General features: G+C 39.3%; 1 protein-coding gene across 2 annotated transcripts in view; it reads left to right on the forward strand.

The window, feature by feature from the left end:
- The window catches only part of CDK19 (cyclin dependent kinase 19), a 133102-nt gene that overhangs the window by 100246 nt on the left and 12375 nt on the right, over positions 1-20481 (forward strand). For both annotated transcript variants that reach the window (XM_055713497.1, XM_055713496.1), the window contains 4 exons: positions 13110-13253; positions 13483-13552; positions 14765-14837; positions 19070-19167. In XM_055713497.1, coding sequence (XP_055569472.1) covers positions 13110-13253; positions 13483-13552; positions 14765-14837; positions 19070-19167 — 385 coding nt within the window. The remainder of the gene's footprint in view (positions 1-13109; positions 13254-13482; positions 13553-14764; positions 14838-19069; positions 19168-20481) is intronic.

The raw sequence follows: 20481 nt of genomic DNA on the forward strand, positions 1-20481 counted from the left end.
TTTCCCCCTTTTGTTTAATTTGTCCCTTCATACTAATGAAATTTTCTACATTTCATGTATTTGCTTGCAGAACAAGTATATACAAGTTCATCATGTATATAACATCATGTTTTAAGGAAATACAAGAGTCAGAAAAACACTGTTGCTGCAAAACAGAAACAGCTTTTGCTTTCTGCATGTTAAAATAATAGTAAAAAGCTCATGTTAGGGTTTCCCAAATATTATTGGGAAATAATATTTAGTTTCTTTAACTGTGAACATTTATAATCTAAGCCCTACTTGTTAATAAAGTTTTCTATACAATCTGCTACCATAGTTACAAGCAACTAACTTACCAGATGAATACACGTTGGGAAGATGGTGTTGTAGAAGCCAAAGGCCACTCTCTAATCTGTTACTACAATATAAACCTGTACTACATTCATTGTAGCCTGTGGAAGTTGGTCTGCATTTCCAGCACCATAATTTAAAAACAGAATCTGTTTCCCTGTGTTCATCAGATCCTAAATACTCTAGCAAAGAATTAAAACATACAACTAAAAGTATCCTGAACAAGCTTCAGGTGAAACCAAGTAACTGCAAAAATGTGAAGTGCTTGCAATCATGGAAATGTTAATAAAATCACTGAGTTTGTAGAGTTACTGAACAACAGAAAATGCTGTTTTCTAACAGCAACCTAAAGACCCAACTATCTGACAGGTAGTTTAGGTTGTTTTTCTAACAACCTGAAGAAACAAGGTTGAAGTAAGTGGCAAGGTACAGTGCTGCTTGCATTTATGGGCAAAGCCTCCTGCACTGTAATTTTAAGGAAAGTAAAGGAAATGACTGCTGTAAAATGAAGGAAAAGGTAAGCAGGCCTTCAGCTTGAAAGGAGACATTAATTAGATATTCTTTTTTTTCCACTCTGGGAACATCAAAATAGAAAAGAATATTCTAGTAAGTTAGTTGTAGGAACTCTTTTTCATCATAGTTTTTTAAGAAAACATGGCAGTCTGCTATGATTCATTCTGGGGCATCTTTTAGCGTAGTATCAAGAAAATAGTATGATTAAGGCATTTTTATCAAGTTGCAGCTTGTATAGTTAGCAGTGCTATCAAATAAGAACATGTTATCTTACCTCTCTCTACCACTTGCCTTAATTAAAGAAATATTATATTAGATAAGTACTATCAGATGGCTTATAGTATTTTAGAGGATTTGGATTTTGTTGGCAAGAGAGTTCTGCAGAATGATCATTCAACCACCAGGCTAAAACACTGTCCTGCACTGCAAAAGGATGCGATTATTTATTGTGGAAAAATAAATCCGAGAACCTGAGGAATTGCTATTGCTTAGTTACCTTTCCTCACTTGTCTAGATTATAGTCAGCGAATGTCAGAAATGGCCATGTGGCAACTGCATTTACCAGCACGAACAAGTTTTAGGTACAGAGAAACTGTAATTCAAAGCTTGGGCAGTGCGCTGTCTCCTCATTCTATTTCCAGACTTAGCATGTGGTTGTGGAAGCTGAAAACGTGTGAAAGGTATAAGCAGATATTAAAATGCCTTTGAAAGCAAATGTCACAGGAAAATACTAGGTGTATCAGAGGAAATTAATTTATAATGAATGCTGGGATCCATCAGAGTTCCAACAACTCCATTGGACTTCAGGCATGAAAAAAAGAGAGGGGGAAATATCTGGGGTGTATTAGGTAGGATTTAGGATGGAAATATGTGCATATGTGTTCCATATTGCCTCTGCAGCAAGTCCCACACGTTCCGAGTGCATCAGATGTCATTACTGTGCGCGCACAGATTGTTGGCACACTGGCTGCGCTGTGGGGCCTCTGGAAATCTTGGACCGATGCCTAAAGCTCTTGTCTCTTGTTCTGGGAGTGCTGGGGGGAAGGAGGCAAAAAATAAGACCTATCTGGAAAATATGGTAAACCAGAAATTACAAATGGGGCCAACCAGAAGACTGAAAAGTCTTCAGCAAAAATGCACAGAGGAGGTTCCCACCTGTGGTTTGTGGAGCCATGGGAGTATGGGGACAGCTTTTAAACATCCATGCGAGAGAATTAGGAGGAGCAAATCTATAGTCAGTCAGCTTCTGTTTGCTGCTCAGGGATCCACATTCCTGTTTGTGAGAGGTTATGATTTGGGAGGAAGGGAGTGCGGAAAAATTAGAAGAGAAATGTAGAGGAGTTTGAAAAATACTCATTTATGTGCTCTGAAAAGAAAAACTCAGGCTACACCAGGAAAGGAGCCTTGTTCGTGCCCTGGGCAATGTTATATGACATGGGAAGTAATTGGATTCAGATGATATTTTGTGGTAAACTTGTTTTGGCATGTGGTAAACTTTATGTTGATTATCACAGTTGTTCTCATGCTTTTTCTGAGAGGCAAAATACTTTAATACCAAAGATTAGTTGTTGCTCTCTTATCTAGTTATTGCAGGTGCTGCATGATTTACTGCTGTTTTTCCTATTGCTTGACAGTGATCTCTAAAATACTATACAAGTGGTGGGTGGTTTATATATTTAAAAAAAAAAAAAGGCATTTGCTACAGTCCACAATCTTGTATAACTACAGTCAGCTAGGAATTATAAAGTTATAGAAAGGAGTATTAAGTCACTTAAATAGAACATTTTAAAGCTACATTAGTAAGTATTTTGGGAAGTTTGAGATGCTAACAGCAGCTCGAGGCCTGTTGTCTGCAGGATTGTTACATGCTGACACGTTAACTGTTTTGAGATCTAGCACACTAGTTCCTGCTGCCTTCTAATGGCTGTGTCACTCTTGCTTCTCAAGTATGTTTGATGCCTGGAAATTAGCTAGTATATGGGAAGGCCACTGTAAATTCTGAAGTGCCTAAGAGGTGTGAATGCATACTAGCTTAATAGTCAGAACGAGAACAGGGCAGTGGGTTAGATCTGTCTCTGCTGTTGTAAAACTAATGGAGGTACTCTAATGTGGGGCAGACAGTAAAGTTTCATCTCTTAGGACAGTAAGCTGGGTCTCAGGAGACTCGGATTTAAGTACTGATTCAGTCCCAGGTGTTGTATGTGGCCTACAGCATGTTATTTAATCCATCTCACATGTGGTTTCGTTATTGATAAAGTAGGGATGCTACTTAATGGTATTGTCCTGAAGATAAAATCAGTCAATGATAACAAGGAGCTCCCATACAAGTGTTTTATCAATTATTTTTAACTCAGTGAATTGATTATTTGTCTGAAAACCTGGGATGTCACGTAGAATCTGCAGTTAGCTTGAGAAATACAAACATTCTGGACGTTAAAAAAAGTAAAGAAATGGAAAACAAAACCCACTGAATCATCAATCACAACTAGAATCTGCTGATTGTTCTTATTTAGATTGCTCTGTAAATTAACCTGTAAACTTCTGCCTGTGGTCACCCAATACTTCTTCATATGTTTATGGTTCTTTCCTCTTGCAAAACATAGGAAAGAACCAGGTGCTTTTACCTTTTTATTCAGTATTTTGGCAGATTTACTATTGCATGATGTTTACTGTGACTGAACTGTATGTGGATTATTTTAGAGCAGGAAAATATAACATAAAAATACTTAGAAGGCAGAATATCCTCTACAGTAATTTGTGATTAAAAACAACTTTGGAGTGAGAGATGCCTTCAAAAGTCTGTCTATGCTTAGTCCTGTGTACATCAAAAATAATCAGTTATTTGTGGGCCAAAAAAACCCTCCCTGATGGTAATAGTCTCATTTCCATGTCTTCTTCCTTCTAATTATTTTTCCCTCAGAGTATCAGCTTCATGTTCTTCCCAACCGTTAGTAACCATAGGGCCTCTTATATGAGCAAGCTTTTCCTTCCCTAGTATCTCACTGGCTTTGCCCTTTACCAGTCAGATGAGCTTTGCAGGAGCAGGACTGATTCTCTAACCACTCTAAGCAACCTACACTGTGAGCTCAGTTAAAAAAAAGTTAGGGGAGTAGTTCTTGTGATGTCTGTCATAGCCCAGAGCAAATAATGGATTATAATGTGGAAATGGAACATGAGTGATGACATGAGAAAAGCAAGAATCAGCATTTGGAGAAGGTTAGGAGATGCATTTTGCCCACTTACTCTTCATACTCAGTTCCATTCTGTACGTGTCGGTTGGAATATATTGTGATTCTTTAGAACGTACTGCAAATATGTTGTTCCTTTTATATATGAGCAGGTGAATGGGTTGGTGCAGGGTTGAACTTGCATCACAGAGATATTCCATTTTTTAAGGCTTCCTTTACAAAACAATGGACTAAAGGCTTTCTTAAATGAAACATAAGATTGCCATTTAAAGATCCAAAAGGTTGTCTGTTGTAAAATCTGGTTCCACAAGCATTTTACCCTAGCTAATTAGTGCAGTAGTGAAGGCTTTTAATGTGCTCTGTTTACTACCGTATATGAAAAGTTCACTCACAGAAGTTGATTTGGCTGGAAACCAAGTACCTAATATCATAACGAGATGCATACTTATGGTGCAGAGGAATTTTTTTTTTAATTTATTTATTTTTTTAGCTAATCTGTCAGTTTGATCTTCAGGCACAGTTATTTCAGCAATATCAACTGAAACTTTCAACACTACAGCACTGATTGAGTAGAATGACTTGTTCTCAGGACAGGTGGGATTGCTTCACAAGCAGACTTCTTAGGAATAGCTGTGACTGACATCAGAATTGCATTTCACAGCAGGTTATTTTGTTGCTTATCCAATGGAATCACAATTATATCAGAGTTATTGTCAGTGCCTTATTAGAAAGAGGTGTAAGGCTGAACCCCTTAGTAACAGAAATGTTAAGATATTGTAAAGTAAAGCAGTCTGTTTAGAAGAACAAATAAGCTTCTCTGTGCTATCTTAAAGGCAAGATTTCTTCATGTGCATCCCTCGCTGTTGACTGAAATAAGGTAGACATCAAAAGCTTTAATAACTCCCAGAAAAGACTGTCATGGCTTGTGAAGTGGAACAGACCAGGAAAGTGCTTTTCATGTGTTTCATGTTAAAACTCCGTCTACCAGATAGCAGGTCTTTTGCTCACCTAATGTTACCTTTTGAAGGTGTTTACATGTTGGACCTAGTAAAAAATTGCAATAGCTAATGACACAAGCCAAGTGAGAGCACACAACAGATTATAAACTCACTGTCCCTGTTCATTTAGCATGGAGTTAACCTCCAAGAGCTCCACTCTTGTTAATATAGTCTGCATTTAATCAGAAAAAAAGTGTATTTTGCTTTCAAAGAATATGTACTACTATTTTCTCATTCGCTACAGCTCAGAAGAGCAGAGAAAATGGCAATAATTTGCTAATTTGCTGTGCTATTTGTACAATATAGATATTGGACACTTACCTGCAGTGATGGAATAAAATGGGGAAAAAAATGGAGGAGCAGGGCAGGGAAGTCAATGCTAAAGCACTATAGTTAGGAATCATGAGTTCCTGGCTTTCCAGTCCTATGATCAGATGATACTGTCAGTCTTTTTATTTTATTTTATTTATTTTATTCCATATGATAAATTGCAAATGCAAAGCTATGGATGTTCCTGAAAAGCTTTGTAAATGCTGTTTTACCAAACAGCAGCATATCTTGCCTGTTCTCCGTTCTTTCATCATTACAGGAGGAAAGGATAACAAGTTCAGTATTAGACCTGCTAATACTTTGCTGTATAAAAGAGACTTGTGACCTTTGCAATGAGAAGCTTTCATATTTCCTTTACTTGCTGCAGTTGTTTGATATTTGGTAGGGGAAAGTAGCCCTGAGGCGACAAAGCTGCCTTTTGTGTCACTCATTACATTCCTTGTACTTCTGATGAGTTGTCACTGAATGAACATTTTTTTCTTTCCACTTTTGTTCTGGTGAAAAATACTTTGGCAGCCCATCACAGTATCTCTTGGACCTTCTGAGGCATAAGCACTGCTGTAGCTGGAACAAAAGTAGCAGTACATTCTTTACTACGTCTTGGAGATACTGGCATTGGCATAAAAATATTAGCCCTCTGCGGTCTCTGATGTATCTGAGGGTTTAGGATTAGGGAGAAAACAAGGCTGTAACATGCTTTCCTTGCCAGAACTCAGCAGTTGTCTCAGTGACCTAATTCCCTGCCCTGAAGCTATGTCACCTGAGGCTGGAGTCCACCCCAGCTTCTGGAAGAAGAACTGAGAAGAGAAAAAAGAAGATGCAACCATCAATCTATTCTGCATTCATACAAGCACCACTCTGTGCTGGCTCGCAAGGATGTTAGCTGCTCAACTGCTAGCTACTGTGGTTAGTCTGTAGTTTATACAGTAGTAGTCTTGGTTAGTGAAGAGTTAAAAAATTGCTGATGAAAATGTGGTATCTAGGATTTGGGATGGGGGAGGAGTATTTGGGAGGGCAGGCACTGAAAATCGTTACAAAAGCAGTGTAATTTTGGTAAAAGTTTAATTCTCAAGCTATGGATGTTGGGAACAGTTGAATTCTCATGCTCTGTGGTACAGTTGTTAATAGGATGGCATTTTCCCTGCCATGAGGTTCCTGTTTTCTTCAGTACGTAGGCTGCATAAGTTAAATACAAGGTTGCATATAGAACCGTAAACCTGGAATTTCCAAATTCTTGCATATGAAGTTCTGTAAATTAAAGATTTAAGTTCTTCAACAGGATTTCTTCATTTGCAGTTGTATTTTTGCTGCATGAGAGGACTACTTAGGGCCTCTGGTCCTGTTGCCTCTCCCAGTATTAAATCTATTGTACCTGTGTTGTCAACCTTACCGTAGTAATTGAACTGTATTGTTGCAAGCTAGATAATGTGTCTAATGCACAGCAGAAATTTGAAATCATATGATCCAGGATCTTCATTTAATGATGGTATGCTGAGGGATAGGAGTTTAAATAGAAAATAATTATTTTGACAACCTAAAATAACTCTTTAGGGAGAATGGAGAAATCCTGGCCCACTAAAGCCCTGTAGAAAATTACAGTTGATTTCAGTGAACTCAGAATTTCAGTCAAGATGCTTCAAAATTTTAAAGGTTGTATTAATTGAAATTAATTTAGTTCTTAGTACAAACATGAGAAGAGGGCACCTTAGTTTAAAAAGCTAGTATGGAGCCATACTGTTAAAAAAAGTGAGGATAATAGATTTCATGACTACTTTGAATTAATACGGGTTTGCCTTTAAAAGTTTTGAATTCTCTCGACTCTGTATCGAGATTACACACTCTTGAAGTAAAGCATTGTTCTTAGATACACATTTGGCTGGCTGTGAGTGTATCCTGAGAGGTATTCTGTCTGTCTGCAGAGGAGTCATCTTTGGCTTTACAGCATACACTTCTGTTCTTCAGTCAAGTTCTGTTGAGATGCTGGTTGTTAAAGATCAGTAAACGTCACCTAAGTTAGCAATGAGTGATAGCGAATTTCTGACCTTTAGCCTAATGACACCATTTTTTGCTTCCCCTTGAAAAGCCTGTCACATGTAAATGTTTGACCCCATTCTCAGTTCTCCCTAGAAGGTGTCAAATTTAAAAGGCTAGTAACCACTTCTTCCTCAACCTCCTGTTTTACTGATGTCGTGGTTTAACCCTGGCCAGCAGCTAAGCCCCACACAGCTGCTTGCTTGCTCACTCCCCCCTGCTGGGATGGGGGAGAGAATCAGAAGAGTAAAAGTGAGCCAACTTGTGGGTTGAGATAATGACAGTTTAATGCATAAAGCAAATGCTGTGCACGCTAGCAAAGCAAAACAAGGAATTCCTTCATCACTTCCCATGGGCAGGCAGGCGTGCAGCCATCTCCAGGACAGCAGGGCTCCATCACGCATAACGGTTACTTGGGAAGACAAACGCCATCGCTCTGAAAGTCTCCCCCTTCTTCCCCCAGCTTTGTGCTGACATGATGTCACATGGCATGGAGTATCCCTTTGGTCAGCTGGATTCAGCTGTCCTGGCTGTGTCCCCTCCCAGCTTCTTGTGCCCCCCCAGCCCCCTCACTGGTGGGGTGGGGTGGGGTGAGAGGCAGAAAAGGCCTTGGCTCTGTGTCATGCTCAGCAATAACTAAAATATCCCTGTAACAGCCAACACTGTTTCCAGCACAAATCCAAAACACAGCCCCATACTAGCTACTGTGAAGAAAATTTATTCCAGCCAAAAGCAGCAAGGCTGACTAAAGTTTAAATGAAGCATATAAAAATCGAGACCTTAGTGTATGAATGGGAGGATCTTTCCCTTGTGTCTGTGATAGCAACAAGTATGTAACGGGTATGTTCTGTACACCTCATCAGACCGAATAAATGAGAATTTTCCCTTTAGAGGTATATTTTTCTCTTAAACCTAATCTCTAGGTATTTAAAACAGTGTAAAAATTAATAAACTTTTTTTGACATTATCTCTGTGCTCCTAGTTGGCTGTGTGTACAGATTCCAGGTAAGTTTAGAACCTGCTGCTGTGCTCAGCATAACAGATGCAAGATCTTTTTTTAATGTATCACACCTTTTCATTAGACCAGTTAATATTTATTTGAAATAATTAGAAACATTTGCCTTCACAGTCCCCTTTCAGGTTTTCAATATGTTGATGTATTTGTTGTCCTTGCCTTGACTGGAAAGTTTTGGTGAATCTTAAATGTTTTAGCTCTTACAGGTGTCCTGGATTGCCTTGTTTGGACTAAGGCCTTGCTAACTAGCTTTTGGTCACCCTGGCTGTTGCTTTAGTCCTTGGTGGATGTAGAGAAACTGTATTCTGGTGTCTCCCTCCGCTCTTCACTTTTTACCAGCGTTCAGATGTGTCCTAGAATCGACTTTGTGTTCAAAACAAACAAACAAAAAGGCAGGTTGGTTTGAAGTACTGATACTACTAAACCAAACCTCACTAATGGTGAATTCCTCAGATTGATTGCAGCAAAATAGATATTTTCCAATTCTTGACTGAGTTACTTTAACAGAATCTTATTAAAGAATTACATGAGACTAAGCATTTGTTGATGTATTTCTTTTCTTGGATATCGTTAAGAGCCATTTAGTATTCAATCTTGGACTCTGTCCTGTGTTCATGAAACATTTTAGTTAATATGCATAGGAAAAGATGTTTCATTTTGAGAATCGAGTATTGCTCAATACATTGTCTTACTGTCTTAAATGGTGATAATATCCTTAAAAAATGTTTTCAAAATATTGAAAGAAATGCAGAAATTAGTTTATTGTGCTAGAGACAGGAAAGAGGGCATGAGCATTTCTCTGCTTAATCAGCCCTGTCATTAAAACAGCTATGTCAGCATCCTTTTGTACTGGCTCCTTGAGTACAGTGCTGAAGTAGAGTGGGACATGCAGGATTTTCTCAGCTTTAGTAGCTGACCTATAAAGCTATTAGTCACAGGTTTTAAAACTGGGACATGGGCAGCCATTCAGATATTCAAATAATCTGTGCACTCAGGCATACGTGCAGAAAGTCTGTTTACTGGCCACAAGTGACGTACTTTGAAAGGCTGGCATTTTTTCCTTTTATAAAATCACGTGGAACTTGAGAATATCGTTACAGTGGAAGGATACTTAGTAGAGAATAGATTTGAATGGGACCTGAGCAAGCTGTTTGGTGAGGAGTCTGGGGAAAGGAGTATGCTATGGAGGCCTCACTCCCACCCCTCTTTCCAGAGCCAGAGAGAAAAACTAGCTTGCATTCAGGTTCAGTGTGAACTTGAGGAAAGTGGCAGTCTGGAAGTCTTGGAGGGCAAAGTGTAAAAACAAACAGAAATGTAAAAAAAAAACCCCAAACAACCCAACAATAACAACAACAAAAAACCCCAAACAAACAGTAAAAACCTTTTAACACAGATAATTCCTGAAACCTAATGATAGTAGAAGAGACTGTAGGAAACAGAGCCATCCTTACAGGAATGGTTGTGTTACCCTGGTAAATTTATTGGGATTCTTCCAGGACATCAGATGGGAAAACGGTATCTAGTGCAACTTTGTAGGACCTATGTGTCCCAGTTTTCAGTGGGTCTGGGACATAACAGGTTAAAGTGGATACTCTCTGTAGTTTAGCTTTGACTTGGGAGCAATGAGACAACTTGCCCTCTTTGATCACTAGTAGAGGGGGGAGCAGAGAACCAACTGTTGGATATTTTTTGCCACTAATTTTTGGTGGTTGCCTTTAAAAAGGAAATTTATTTATAATGAAATTGTTATAGAGCATTATAAGAAGATTCTCTTGTGCTAGAGGTAAATGATGTGCACTCGACTAATAATGCACTGTACTTGAAAAATACTGCTTATTTGTTTTAAGCTTTGCACCTGTAAATGCCCACTTCTGAGGGGTAGCACATCTTATTTGGAATAGATTTGGAGTACGTAACCATTAATCTTTTTTTAATGACCACAAACTGGAGACATACGAAATGGCACTGGATAGGGAAATTGCCAATTATTGATAAATCTTTTCCATAGTTAGAGCTGAAGTTTGTATTTTCTTGACTAATATGGACAATGTGGGAGATAAATACCTTTTCAGACTGCTTGTATTGATGAAGTTTTTAAACTTGCCAGAATTTAATGAGGCGTCCCTGCTAGAAAAATGCCACATGTGGTAAATACTTACTGTAAATTATGAATGTTATTTTAAAGAAAAGGGCCCAGCCAAACCTGGCCAAAAATTATTAACTGAGAATGGTTTCAGTATGTGCCAAGGATGCATTCAAGATCAGGTTCCATACAAGTTTCACAAAGGGAAGACCCTGACTTGCTTGAGCTGTGTGGTTGTGAGGCCTTTTCCAGCTGTTTAATCTTCACTTACAGAAAATAAAGCTTCAATTTTTCTGTACTACATATTTTGGGTTACTTTGTATTAGTTCTTTGAAGCTGATGAGTATCTGGCAAGAAACCTAAAGGGCTGAACCCCAGCACTGTGAACTATTAGAGAATATAATGACTAATAAGAGTTAAAGTATTTTCTTACTTGGCTTGTCCACTAATGCCACTCCATAGAAAATCAACACCAGCTTGGGAGTTTATTCAGATGTAATATCCAGTTGGTACAATGTCTGTCTTTCTGAATCCTCAAGGGGTTTAAAATGCGCTCTTGGTGTCAGTCACAGAGCCAGGAAGGGGGAGTGTGTTGCCACAGCGGCTCTGCTCTCTCACACTTCAGCTGATGGAGGAACAGAGTTCTGAAGTTTGCTGTGTTACACCAGGGAGATTTCCCAGTTCAGCTTTGTTGTCGACAAGAATACTAGATTTTTTTCTTTAAAAGGAAAAGGTCAGTCTGGGTAGAGCAGTGATGAATAGAATAATGAGCAGCAGCCCAGCCTCTCCCTCACTGTGTGATGGGCAGTGAGCACTGCACAAAGCCATGAAAACCAAGAGGGCTGCAACTCCTTTGGCCTCTAGGTAAACAGTCTCCAAAAAAATTTTCTATCTAGTGAAAATGAGTGAACAGATACTGTTAAATGAAGATCCTCTTCTTCAAATAATCAGTAATTTCCATTCTGGAGTAGATAATTTATGCCTACTACTCAGGCAGGGATTGTGATTAATATGCTGCATTAGCTGCTTGAGCAGATAAAATCTCAAGAGCTAAAGATCTTGTTTTCATGCAGGTAAGCTAATAAGAAAATCAAAGGAAGATAGAACCCTGAGAAAGTGATGTAATGCACAGAGAGCAAGTTATACCCTGTCAAAACAATGAATGAAATGTTATCAGACTTCCCTGTAAATAGGGAGAAAGGCTTATGAATTGGGACACCCCAAACTCCACACCTGCAGCATGATGGAAATGGAACTGACCTGTTTTGGCAAAGAGAGTATGGTCACTCTTTTTTCATTCCCTACATAGAGAGCAGTGTGTTTTTCTTTTCAGGATACCATGTGTCTCACAGGCAGCATGGGCCAAACACCACCGTTGACAGCAGGTGGGGTTTTGAGTCTTAGGTTAGTTGCAACAAACAAGAGACTTGGCTTGGTGTTCTCTTTAGTCTGAATCTAATAAACCGAACTCTAGTTAGGTTTGTTGTTTGGGTTTTTTTATCTAGTAGACCTATAAATTCAGGCTAAATTGTTTTCTATAGTTATGCTATTAAATATGGTAAAATCTAAAAGGTTTTCCAGGGTCATCTAGTTTAACCTCAACTACTAAGCAAGTCTCTACACTCTTGTATTTAGCAATCTATGCTCAGTATTCATATGATCTCAACATCTTTTTGCAGATTTAGATCCCAGATGCGTATGTGTCAATGTAGCAATCCATTTCTTTTCTGCTAGTAACCTTCTTCTCACTGACAATTTCATACTTTCGTTTTAAGATGCATAATAAAGCGTTGGATCGTACAGAACACTAAGATGGGTGGTGATAGTAGTAACTGGAACAAATACATGTAATCTAGACATTTCTTCTCCTGCAAATGACACTAATGTTCTTGTCCACAATAGATTTAATTTTGAAAAGCATATTAATCAGAAATTTATAAAACAGAGGTTGTTTTCTTTCATTAAAACGTTAGTATATCATGCTGCTGCTTTCTGTATGTACATGAGATGTAGATGAGACAGTTCCAGTATTCTAGTGGGCGTTAGTTGTCAAGTAGGGGGTTTGTTAAGTTTTTTTAAGTTTGGTAATCACTTTCCTACTCTTCATTGAAATTAGGATCTTGTTTCTCTATTTTAACTAGCTTGCACTATTTGGCTAAACATATGAGTCATTAGTCATTTCCTTCTTAGTATTTATTAGGTTATCAATTATTTGTTTGGAATTGTTCTGAAAGGTGTGATAGAACCTTTGTTTCAATGTATCTTTATGGGGGGGCGGGGTTTATGGTTTGGTTTGAATGGTCAGTTGAATGCCCTTTAAGCTATGTCATCAGCAAATACTGTGTAGGTTTCTACCATAACTGTGAATATATTAAGTGCTGGACTGCCAGTGTACAACTTGAAACAGAATGTGGAGATTCTCATTTTGATCAAAAAAACCCTGTGTCTCCAGATTTGACCCTTTTTCTGTATTATATGAATGCTTTATTTTAAAGTACTGTATGTAATTCTACTGTGAGCTATTTTATCTTACTGTGGTTATACAGGTTGTTGAGAAATTGTACAGAAACAAAAAACAGAGTGATGAAGTACAATTTGCATGCATTATTCTCCTTTTTTAGATATTTGGGCAATTGGCTGCATATTTGCTGAACTATTGACTTCGGAACCTATATTTCACTGTCGTCAGGAGGACATCAAAACAAGTAATCCTTTTCATCATGATCAGCTAGATCGCATTTTCAGCGTAATGGGATTCCCTGCAGGTAATTTATTTTCATTAAAGCATCGGGCATAATGCTACTAGAGTTGTTGTTGGGGTTTTTTTTTAATATATAAAGGAAATGACGTCGTTTGTATAGGTACAAGCTGTCAATCTGATGGATTTGGAAATGCTGTATATAATAATAACTACTGTAGTTATTTCTTCATGTGTATTACTTTAACCTACGCTTTCAGAATTGTAAATGCTTCTCCTTTTCCCTCCTACCAAAGATAAAGATTGGGAAGACATAAGGAAGATGCCAGAATATCCAACTCTTCAGAAGGATTTTAGGAGAACAACGTAAGTGATGATAACGCAACAATAATTCAGTGAATGTGGCAGATAGGCAGTAACTGGCTTCTATCCTCTGACTTCTTGGGGAGAGGATTTTGGAGTGTTTGGGTTCCAACAGTGTGGCAGCTGTCCTGTTTGACTTAGCTGTTTTGCTTGAATGATGTTCTCTCCCTCAGCTGCTTGTTACAAGCATCAGCTGAGTAGCCTCCTCATTGCTCTAGAAGGGGTCATCGTAAGTGCCATTTAATCTGTGGGAGGCACAGACAAATGAGCTTGCTTAAACCACTTGTATAAGCTGTTCCAGATAACTTAATTCATTTTGTGTGAGAAAGAATAAGGAAGCACTTCCCTGGTCTTTTTGACCAGCAGATATATAGAGACAGTAAAGTTGTGGGAAGAAGTTTATATATGGAAGGTAACATGTTTGAGGGTCGTGATACAAAGCCTATCTGGGATCTGAGAATTTTCCACTTTTAGTGTTTCCTGGTGCTTTGGCTAAATTAGTCTAGTGGTGGTGGTAGATCAGAGGGTGTAAGTAGCAACACAGACTCAGTTGTAAGGCAGAGGACATGGATTCAGGAGTTTTGGATTCTGTTACCAGCTCTGCTGTGGATTCTTTACGCTGGCTTTAGACAGGATAGGAAGCTTATCTGTGCACAAAGCTTCTTAATTTTGAAAATAGCTATAGATAACCTCTGGATTTGTAGATTAAAGGCAAGGCACAGGTCATATTTATCTGGGACATTTTTGAGCTTGGGAACTGTAAGGGCTATATGGTTTGCTGCAGGTTGGGGTTAGTAAGACAGAACGCTAAATGAACTGCTCTACTAAATTGCAGCTGGAAACAACTTAATAGCTATTGTGCTATTACAATCTGCTGTATGCTTTCTGTGGCAGAGTTGCTTCAGAAAGGTAGCCTATAAACCTCAGGTTGAGTTTCTTTCTGTCATATGCCCATGTCAACAGCTTATCTATACACTGCAAAAGTTGCATGTTCCATGGAAATAATCTGTACACAGTTGATACTACTCCTGTTAGTGAAAAACACACTGTATATGTGCAACTGCTAGAGAGATATCTGACATGTTTTCTGATAGCAGGGTTTTTGAGAGTTTGCCTATTAAGGGCTGGTAAATGTTCTTGTGATCACTTGGTATGGTTGCATAGTCTTAATGCTTTATTATTTCAGAAATGTCTTTGTTTAACTGTATTTTTCAGATATGCCAATAGTAGCCTCATAAAATACATGGAGAAACACAAAGTCAAGCCTGACAGCAAAGTTTTTCTTTTGGTAGGTACAACTTGAGAAATCACTGATGATAGGAATGAAATGCATTTATTATGGTAACATATATGTCTGTTCTTCTATCTCATTCTAATGAATGCTGATGTTAAAAGAAAGCTATTTATCACTAACTGGACATTTTTGAGATGTGTTTTCTTCATATACCTTCATGCTGAGGGTGTGCTTAAACTGCTTGTATTGGAGATCTGAAAGTCTTACCTAATTAAGATCAGGAAGGTACTTGGTATACCCAGCCTTACCCTTAGTTCTGCTGTACAAATAGGATAGTGAGTATTGTATATCCCTTGATTCTGTGTTGTTTCAGAGAGCTAAAGGGCTCCCAAGAGCTAAAGAGTTTTGTGAAGAAAGGGTAGAGGAAAGGCAAAATTTAATTACTTCCTTTAGTAATTTCCCCCCCCCCTCCTCTTCTTCTCTCCTCTGATAACAGTCACCTCTGTTCTGTGGGTGATGCCAAACAGTATCCCTAAACACGTATTTGCTGGTTACCTAGTTGAGTCGTTCATTGTAGGTGAATAAAGGATTGCTCTGTCTAGTATGGCATCGTTTCTGGATGCCTCTGCAATGACATAGTGCTGTCTGAATTTAGGAATGAAGTTCAGAGTGATTTTGCTACTCCTGTGAACAAGGGGTCTCTGTAATGAGGCTCTTAGGGCAGCTTGAGTTCTAGTGGTCTGTTTTCAGTTATGGATTCAGCATAGCAGTCCTCTCTTTAGGTCCTGGCAAACGCTTGCTCTTTGACTTGTTAGTAGCTGCTGGCTGATGACACAAATAGAGGTGGAAACAGAACAGGCTGGTCCCAAGTGGGTGGAAGGGAAGCATTCACATAGGAAGTGTGAGACCTCAAAAAAAAAGTAATTAAAATTTCTTAAACTCAGCTTACTGGGCAGACATCGGAGTCATCTGGAGGAATAATCTAACTGAAAAGATGACAATTGTAGTAGAGACATTGTTAGTTAGCACCTGAATTTCCCTGTTTTTCTACTAAAGGTGGGGGCCACCAGAAAGCGTGGTGGAATGGCAAAGCAGCACATGGGTTGCTGTCAGTTATGTGGCTAATTCATCAAGGCTATGAACACCTAGGTTGAGAGTCGTCTTAGGAGGGTAGGCTACTTTTCAGGGGGGAAATATTAACCAGATCTCTAAAGAACACAAAACTAACCATATTTTGCCACTCCTATGGCATATTATATATATAAACAAAGAAGCTTGTCATGATAGAGTGAGACACGGTTATTAAAAGGTAACCATACAAATAGATTGGTGTCTGCCTACGTATTCCCCTATGATTTCCAGAAGTCAAAGGGCTCTTTCTGAACATCATGAAGACTTAGCAAGTTGGGTTCTCTTAGTCAAATCTTTCTCACTGTTCATAATCAGGGATGAATAAGGACAGCTTAGTCATCAGCCACAGAGATGGAGGCTGGTCTCAAACAGATCAGTCTCCCAGAACTCTGGATAACAATGCCCAGGAACATGGACAACCTTCTTGATACCTCATTGCTGCACTGAGGAGGTCCATGTACCTAAATTGCCACAGCCATGCTACAGCAAAGAGGTTCGATACCTGCCTGCCTTGTCTTATGAAAGATCCTGAAAAACAGCAGATCTTGAAGGAATGGTGTGCATTGCTCTCCCAAATCAAGAGATTAGAAATGTGTTTGCTAATGAGCTTGGAGATACATGTATTCTGAAGGAGACTCCCTAAAACTCCTTGTTCATATCCAAAGTAGTTATGTTTTATTTTTTGAGGTAACCTCTGTCTTGCAAGGTGACCTCTGAAGACATCTACTTTGTAACCTTCATTAGTCAAGACTTTGTGCTGAGTACAGAAAGTGTGGCGGATAGGGAAAATATGGCACCAAGTAGACCGGTGCAAGATAGCAAGTGACTCGTGACAGAGGATAATATTGTGCCACTCTGCTGATTGACATTGCATGATAATGTCTACATGAAGGGCAGAATGGTTTTCATCCAGGAAGAGGCTTCTGTTCTTGCTGTCCTGGAAGGGTTACAAGAATAGTATTTATAGCTGTTGTGTCAGGCCCGTAGAGCCTGAGAGCAAGCAATCTCGAGAGCTGCTGAGAAGTATGAGACTGGTGATGAAGTCCAGTCTCACAGGCTTTCTAGTTTCTGTTAGCAGCTGCTGCCCTGAAGGCAAATAGTGCCCAGGCATTTTTTATTCACTTTCCTAGAAGCATCAGAAGCTACAGAAAACTAGACTTTGTCAACAAAAGTTGTTTTAGAGTAGTATCAGTGATAGGCAGGATATCTCGTTTGGAGTCATGTCTGTGGTATCACCTGGAATGGGCAAACTGATGATGTCCTCAGCAGTGGAGCAGGATTACTAAGGGAATGAGCAGATCATTAAAAAGTCCAAGGTATCTTTAGATCTGCTGCAGTTCATTAGCTTTATCTTTGAATGACAAAGAATACAGGTCATGTTCGGGAGGCAGTTTGTGATGACAGTGCTGTATGGCAGGAAGCTGGAGGAGCTTTCTTTTGAGCAGTACTGCAGCAACCAGTTCAGAGGAAGGAGGCCGGGGGGCAGAGCCTGATGTCCTGTACTCTTCTGTCAATGACGTCATCTGGTGCTGAAGACCAGGAGTGGCCTTATACAGAACATTAGTGTTTGTCCCTGTCCACTGTAGAGGAACTGGGGGGAAGAAATTTGCATCACCTGAAATGGTGTCACAAGCCACTAAAACTGACAAAAATTTTGCATGTAGGAGAAATGGTGACATGAAATAAAGATACTGAATACCAAAACCGTTGTCTATATTTATTGTAGCGTGTGAGGCCACTGTGTGGAGAGCCAACAGCACGTTAGAAGTTGAATTTCTTAAGGTATGCAGGAAACGTAGGGTTAAGGGTTATCTGATAACACAAAACATGGTTCAATAAGTGTGCCATGCAAACTTTCCAGGTGTGTGCAATGCAGGACCATCTTGAGGTGTATTTCTGGACAAGCGGCAGGAATCTGTTCGGGAGCTGGTTACAAATGAACTGATAGATAGAGAGACAGCCCAAATGGCCCTTTGTTGTGTTGTCAGTCTGTTGAGGTCCACAGCCCATAAAGTATTGGAGTAAGGAGAGATGGGAAGGAAGTGGCAGAAGTACAGACAATTTTATGAGACCTCATCTACAAGGTAGGGGTAACTACAACTATGAGAAAGGAAATAGAAGGAATCATCTTTCTTGATGAGGATGAGTGCTTTTCCTGAGGCTTTTTACAGTACCCCATATATATAGAATATAGAGTTGTATATCAGATTTTTTATTTATTGGAAAAAAAAGCCCCAAACACCCACGCCAAAATCATACCCTTTTGTTGAATATCCAGGGAATATTTGTTGGAGGCCTGGAAGCTAGTGTTTGAACTAAGATGCCCTTTGTAGAAGAAATTTTATTTTCACTGTTGAATTAAGAGAGGATTTTGTGAGAGCAGGATACTGTATGATGTAATTTGAGCACCCAAATTTCTTACTGCGAGTTTATCAGAATGTGATAAGTAATTATTTAAAATGTATGTTATGCCTATAATTCCTGTTTTATACTACTAATGTATTGTAATCCTCTTTTATAGCCTGCTGCAGTCAACAGCATTTTAGCTAATAAATTTATTATTGCTTTCCTCCTGGCAAGGAAGAAAGGTTACTAGGAAGGGTCTTCTCCTCCTCTTTCTCATTTCAATACCAATTAGAGTGGGATTGGGAGTTGCATGAGCGGCTGAGTGCTCTGGCTCTGGAATGCCGCCAGTGTGAGAAATGAAGATTTATTGTTTCCCTCCCTAAAGCGATATGGAGAGTCCTGGTCATGTTCAGTCTCTTCTGACACCTTTTTCCTGTTGTGTCAGCAGTACAGAACAGTATAAAAGCTATACATGTGCCACAACAAAACACCATTATTTAGAAATGATGCTTTATGAACCTTAATAGCTGGATATAGTGTTGCGTTAGCACAGTGGTCCAGCCTTAGCAATTAATATTGCCTGATACACTTTAATGTATTTCTTACATGAGAAGTGCTTCACAGCCATAGTGCTTTGATGGATGTGCATTCTAGTTCTTGGGAACTTCACTGAACAAGCAATGCTAACTTAGGCTTGTCTGGGCAAGGCACAAATAATTTAACAGTCCACAATCCAAGACATTTAACTCATAGTTGGAAAAATGATAGTTTGATAAGCTTTTTGTTATTCTTAATGTTATGCTTTGCAGCTTCAGAAGCTTCTCACTATGGACCCTACAAAGCGAATTACCTCAGAGCAGGCTTTGCAGGACCCCTACTTTCAAGAGGATCCTCTGCCTACATCAGAGTATGTATTCCCTCTTCCGCAGTCTTCAGGGGTATCTTCTTTCTGCTAAGTGCTAATCCCTGAAATGAGAGGACAGCTGAAAAATTCACAGCTTTCTGCCTGTATCCATAAGTAGTAGTAGCTCAGGCACGCTCAGCAGAAACTATTAACGTAGTACTGAAATGTCTGTATCTACTGGTGCCGGAACTGAGTGGTCGTTTACAATAGCCCAGCACCACACTAGTGCTGTAATTCTGAACGTACTACCAAAGCTAGTGTGATAATATTATTGCAGTATGTGGATAATTAATCTGTGCCCTGTTCTGTTCTGCCTTACACAGCCTCACAGAGCCCTGTTCTCCATTGCCTGGCTTCATTGTGCCTTTTCCTAGGACTAGGACACTTCTCTGGCCTACAGCCCCTTCCTGTGCCTTCTTGCACAGAGCAACAGTATGAGGAGAGATCCATGATTGCCTAAAATCCCACAGGTCCCTTGTTCAGAAGGCTTGAGAGTACAGATTTTATATATATATATAAATTATTGTAATGAAAAAATCAAATACTCAGTTCCTAATGGCAGACTTTCCTCTTCCAGTTTCTGATCCCAGTTTCCAGAAGCATGGTCGTTCATAGCACTATGATTTGTGGGAGCTGGATGCAGAGACGCTTCCACCTTTGCTTTCACTGCTTCCTCAGCTAGCAGGCAACACTAAAAGGAGGGAACAGCCACTGGAGTGCGAAAGAGTCTAGTTGAGACTAGTTGGGGTTTTTTTGTTTCTTTTTCTGTTTGGATAGGCCAAACATTACATAGTAGCTAGGTTAGGAACTGTTTACACACTTTAAAAAAATCACATCACATTGATTGTATTCTGAATGCTGACACAGAAATCTGAAGAAATGGATACTGGTCAAGATCTACCAGTAATCTTCTATTTAGTGTTTATCTGATACTATCCTGTGTATACCTGTAGCTCCCCACAGATTACAGGATAACATTATGGTAAAGTCTCTGCCATAAACATTAAGGAATGTTCCAGGTCCCATTAACCAGCTGAATTTGAAAGCTATCTTTTTTTCTCTAAACAAGACCTGAGAAGCTAATTGAAAGTAACTGCAGTTGTGATTGGCAAATACGTTGAAGGCTGCTGTAAGCCAACATGGGCTCATAAGACTTTAATACTCTTCGGATCAGGCCCTTTATTCAGTGAGCCATGCATGTTCCAACTAGGCGTTGTGGAACCTCTGACACTGTATTTGTTCATTTTGCCATCTGGATCAACAAGTGGTCGTTCTGGCATTTGGGCATGTTCAACCACGCCATGATTTCTAAATGAT

Source organism: Falco cherrug, chromosome 6, assembly GCF_023634085.1.
Source record: "Falco cherrug isolate bFalChe1 chromosome 6, bFalChe1.pri, whole genome shotgun sequence".
Lineage (NCBI taxonomy): Eukaryota > Metazoa > Chordata > Aves > Falconiformes > Falconidae > Falco > Falco cherrug.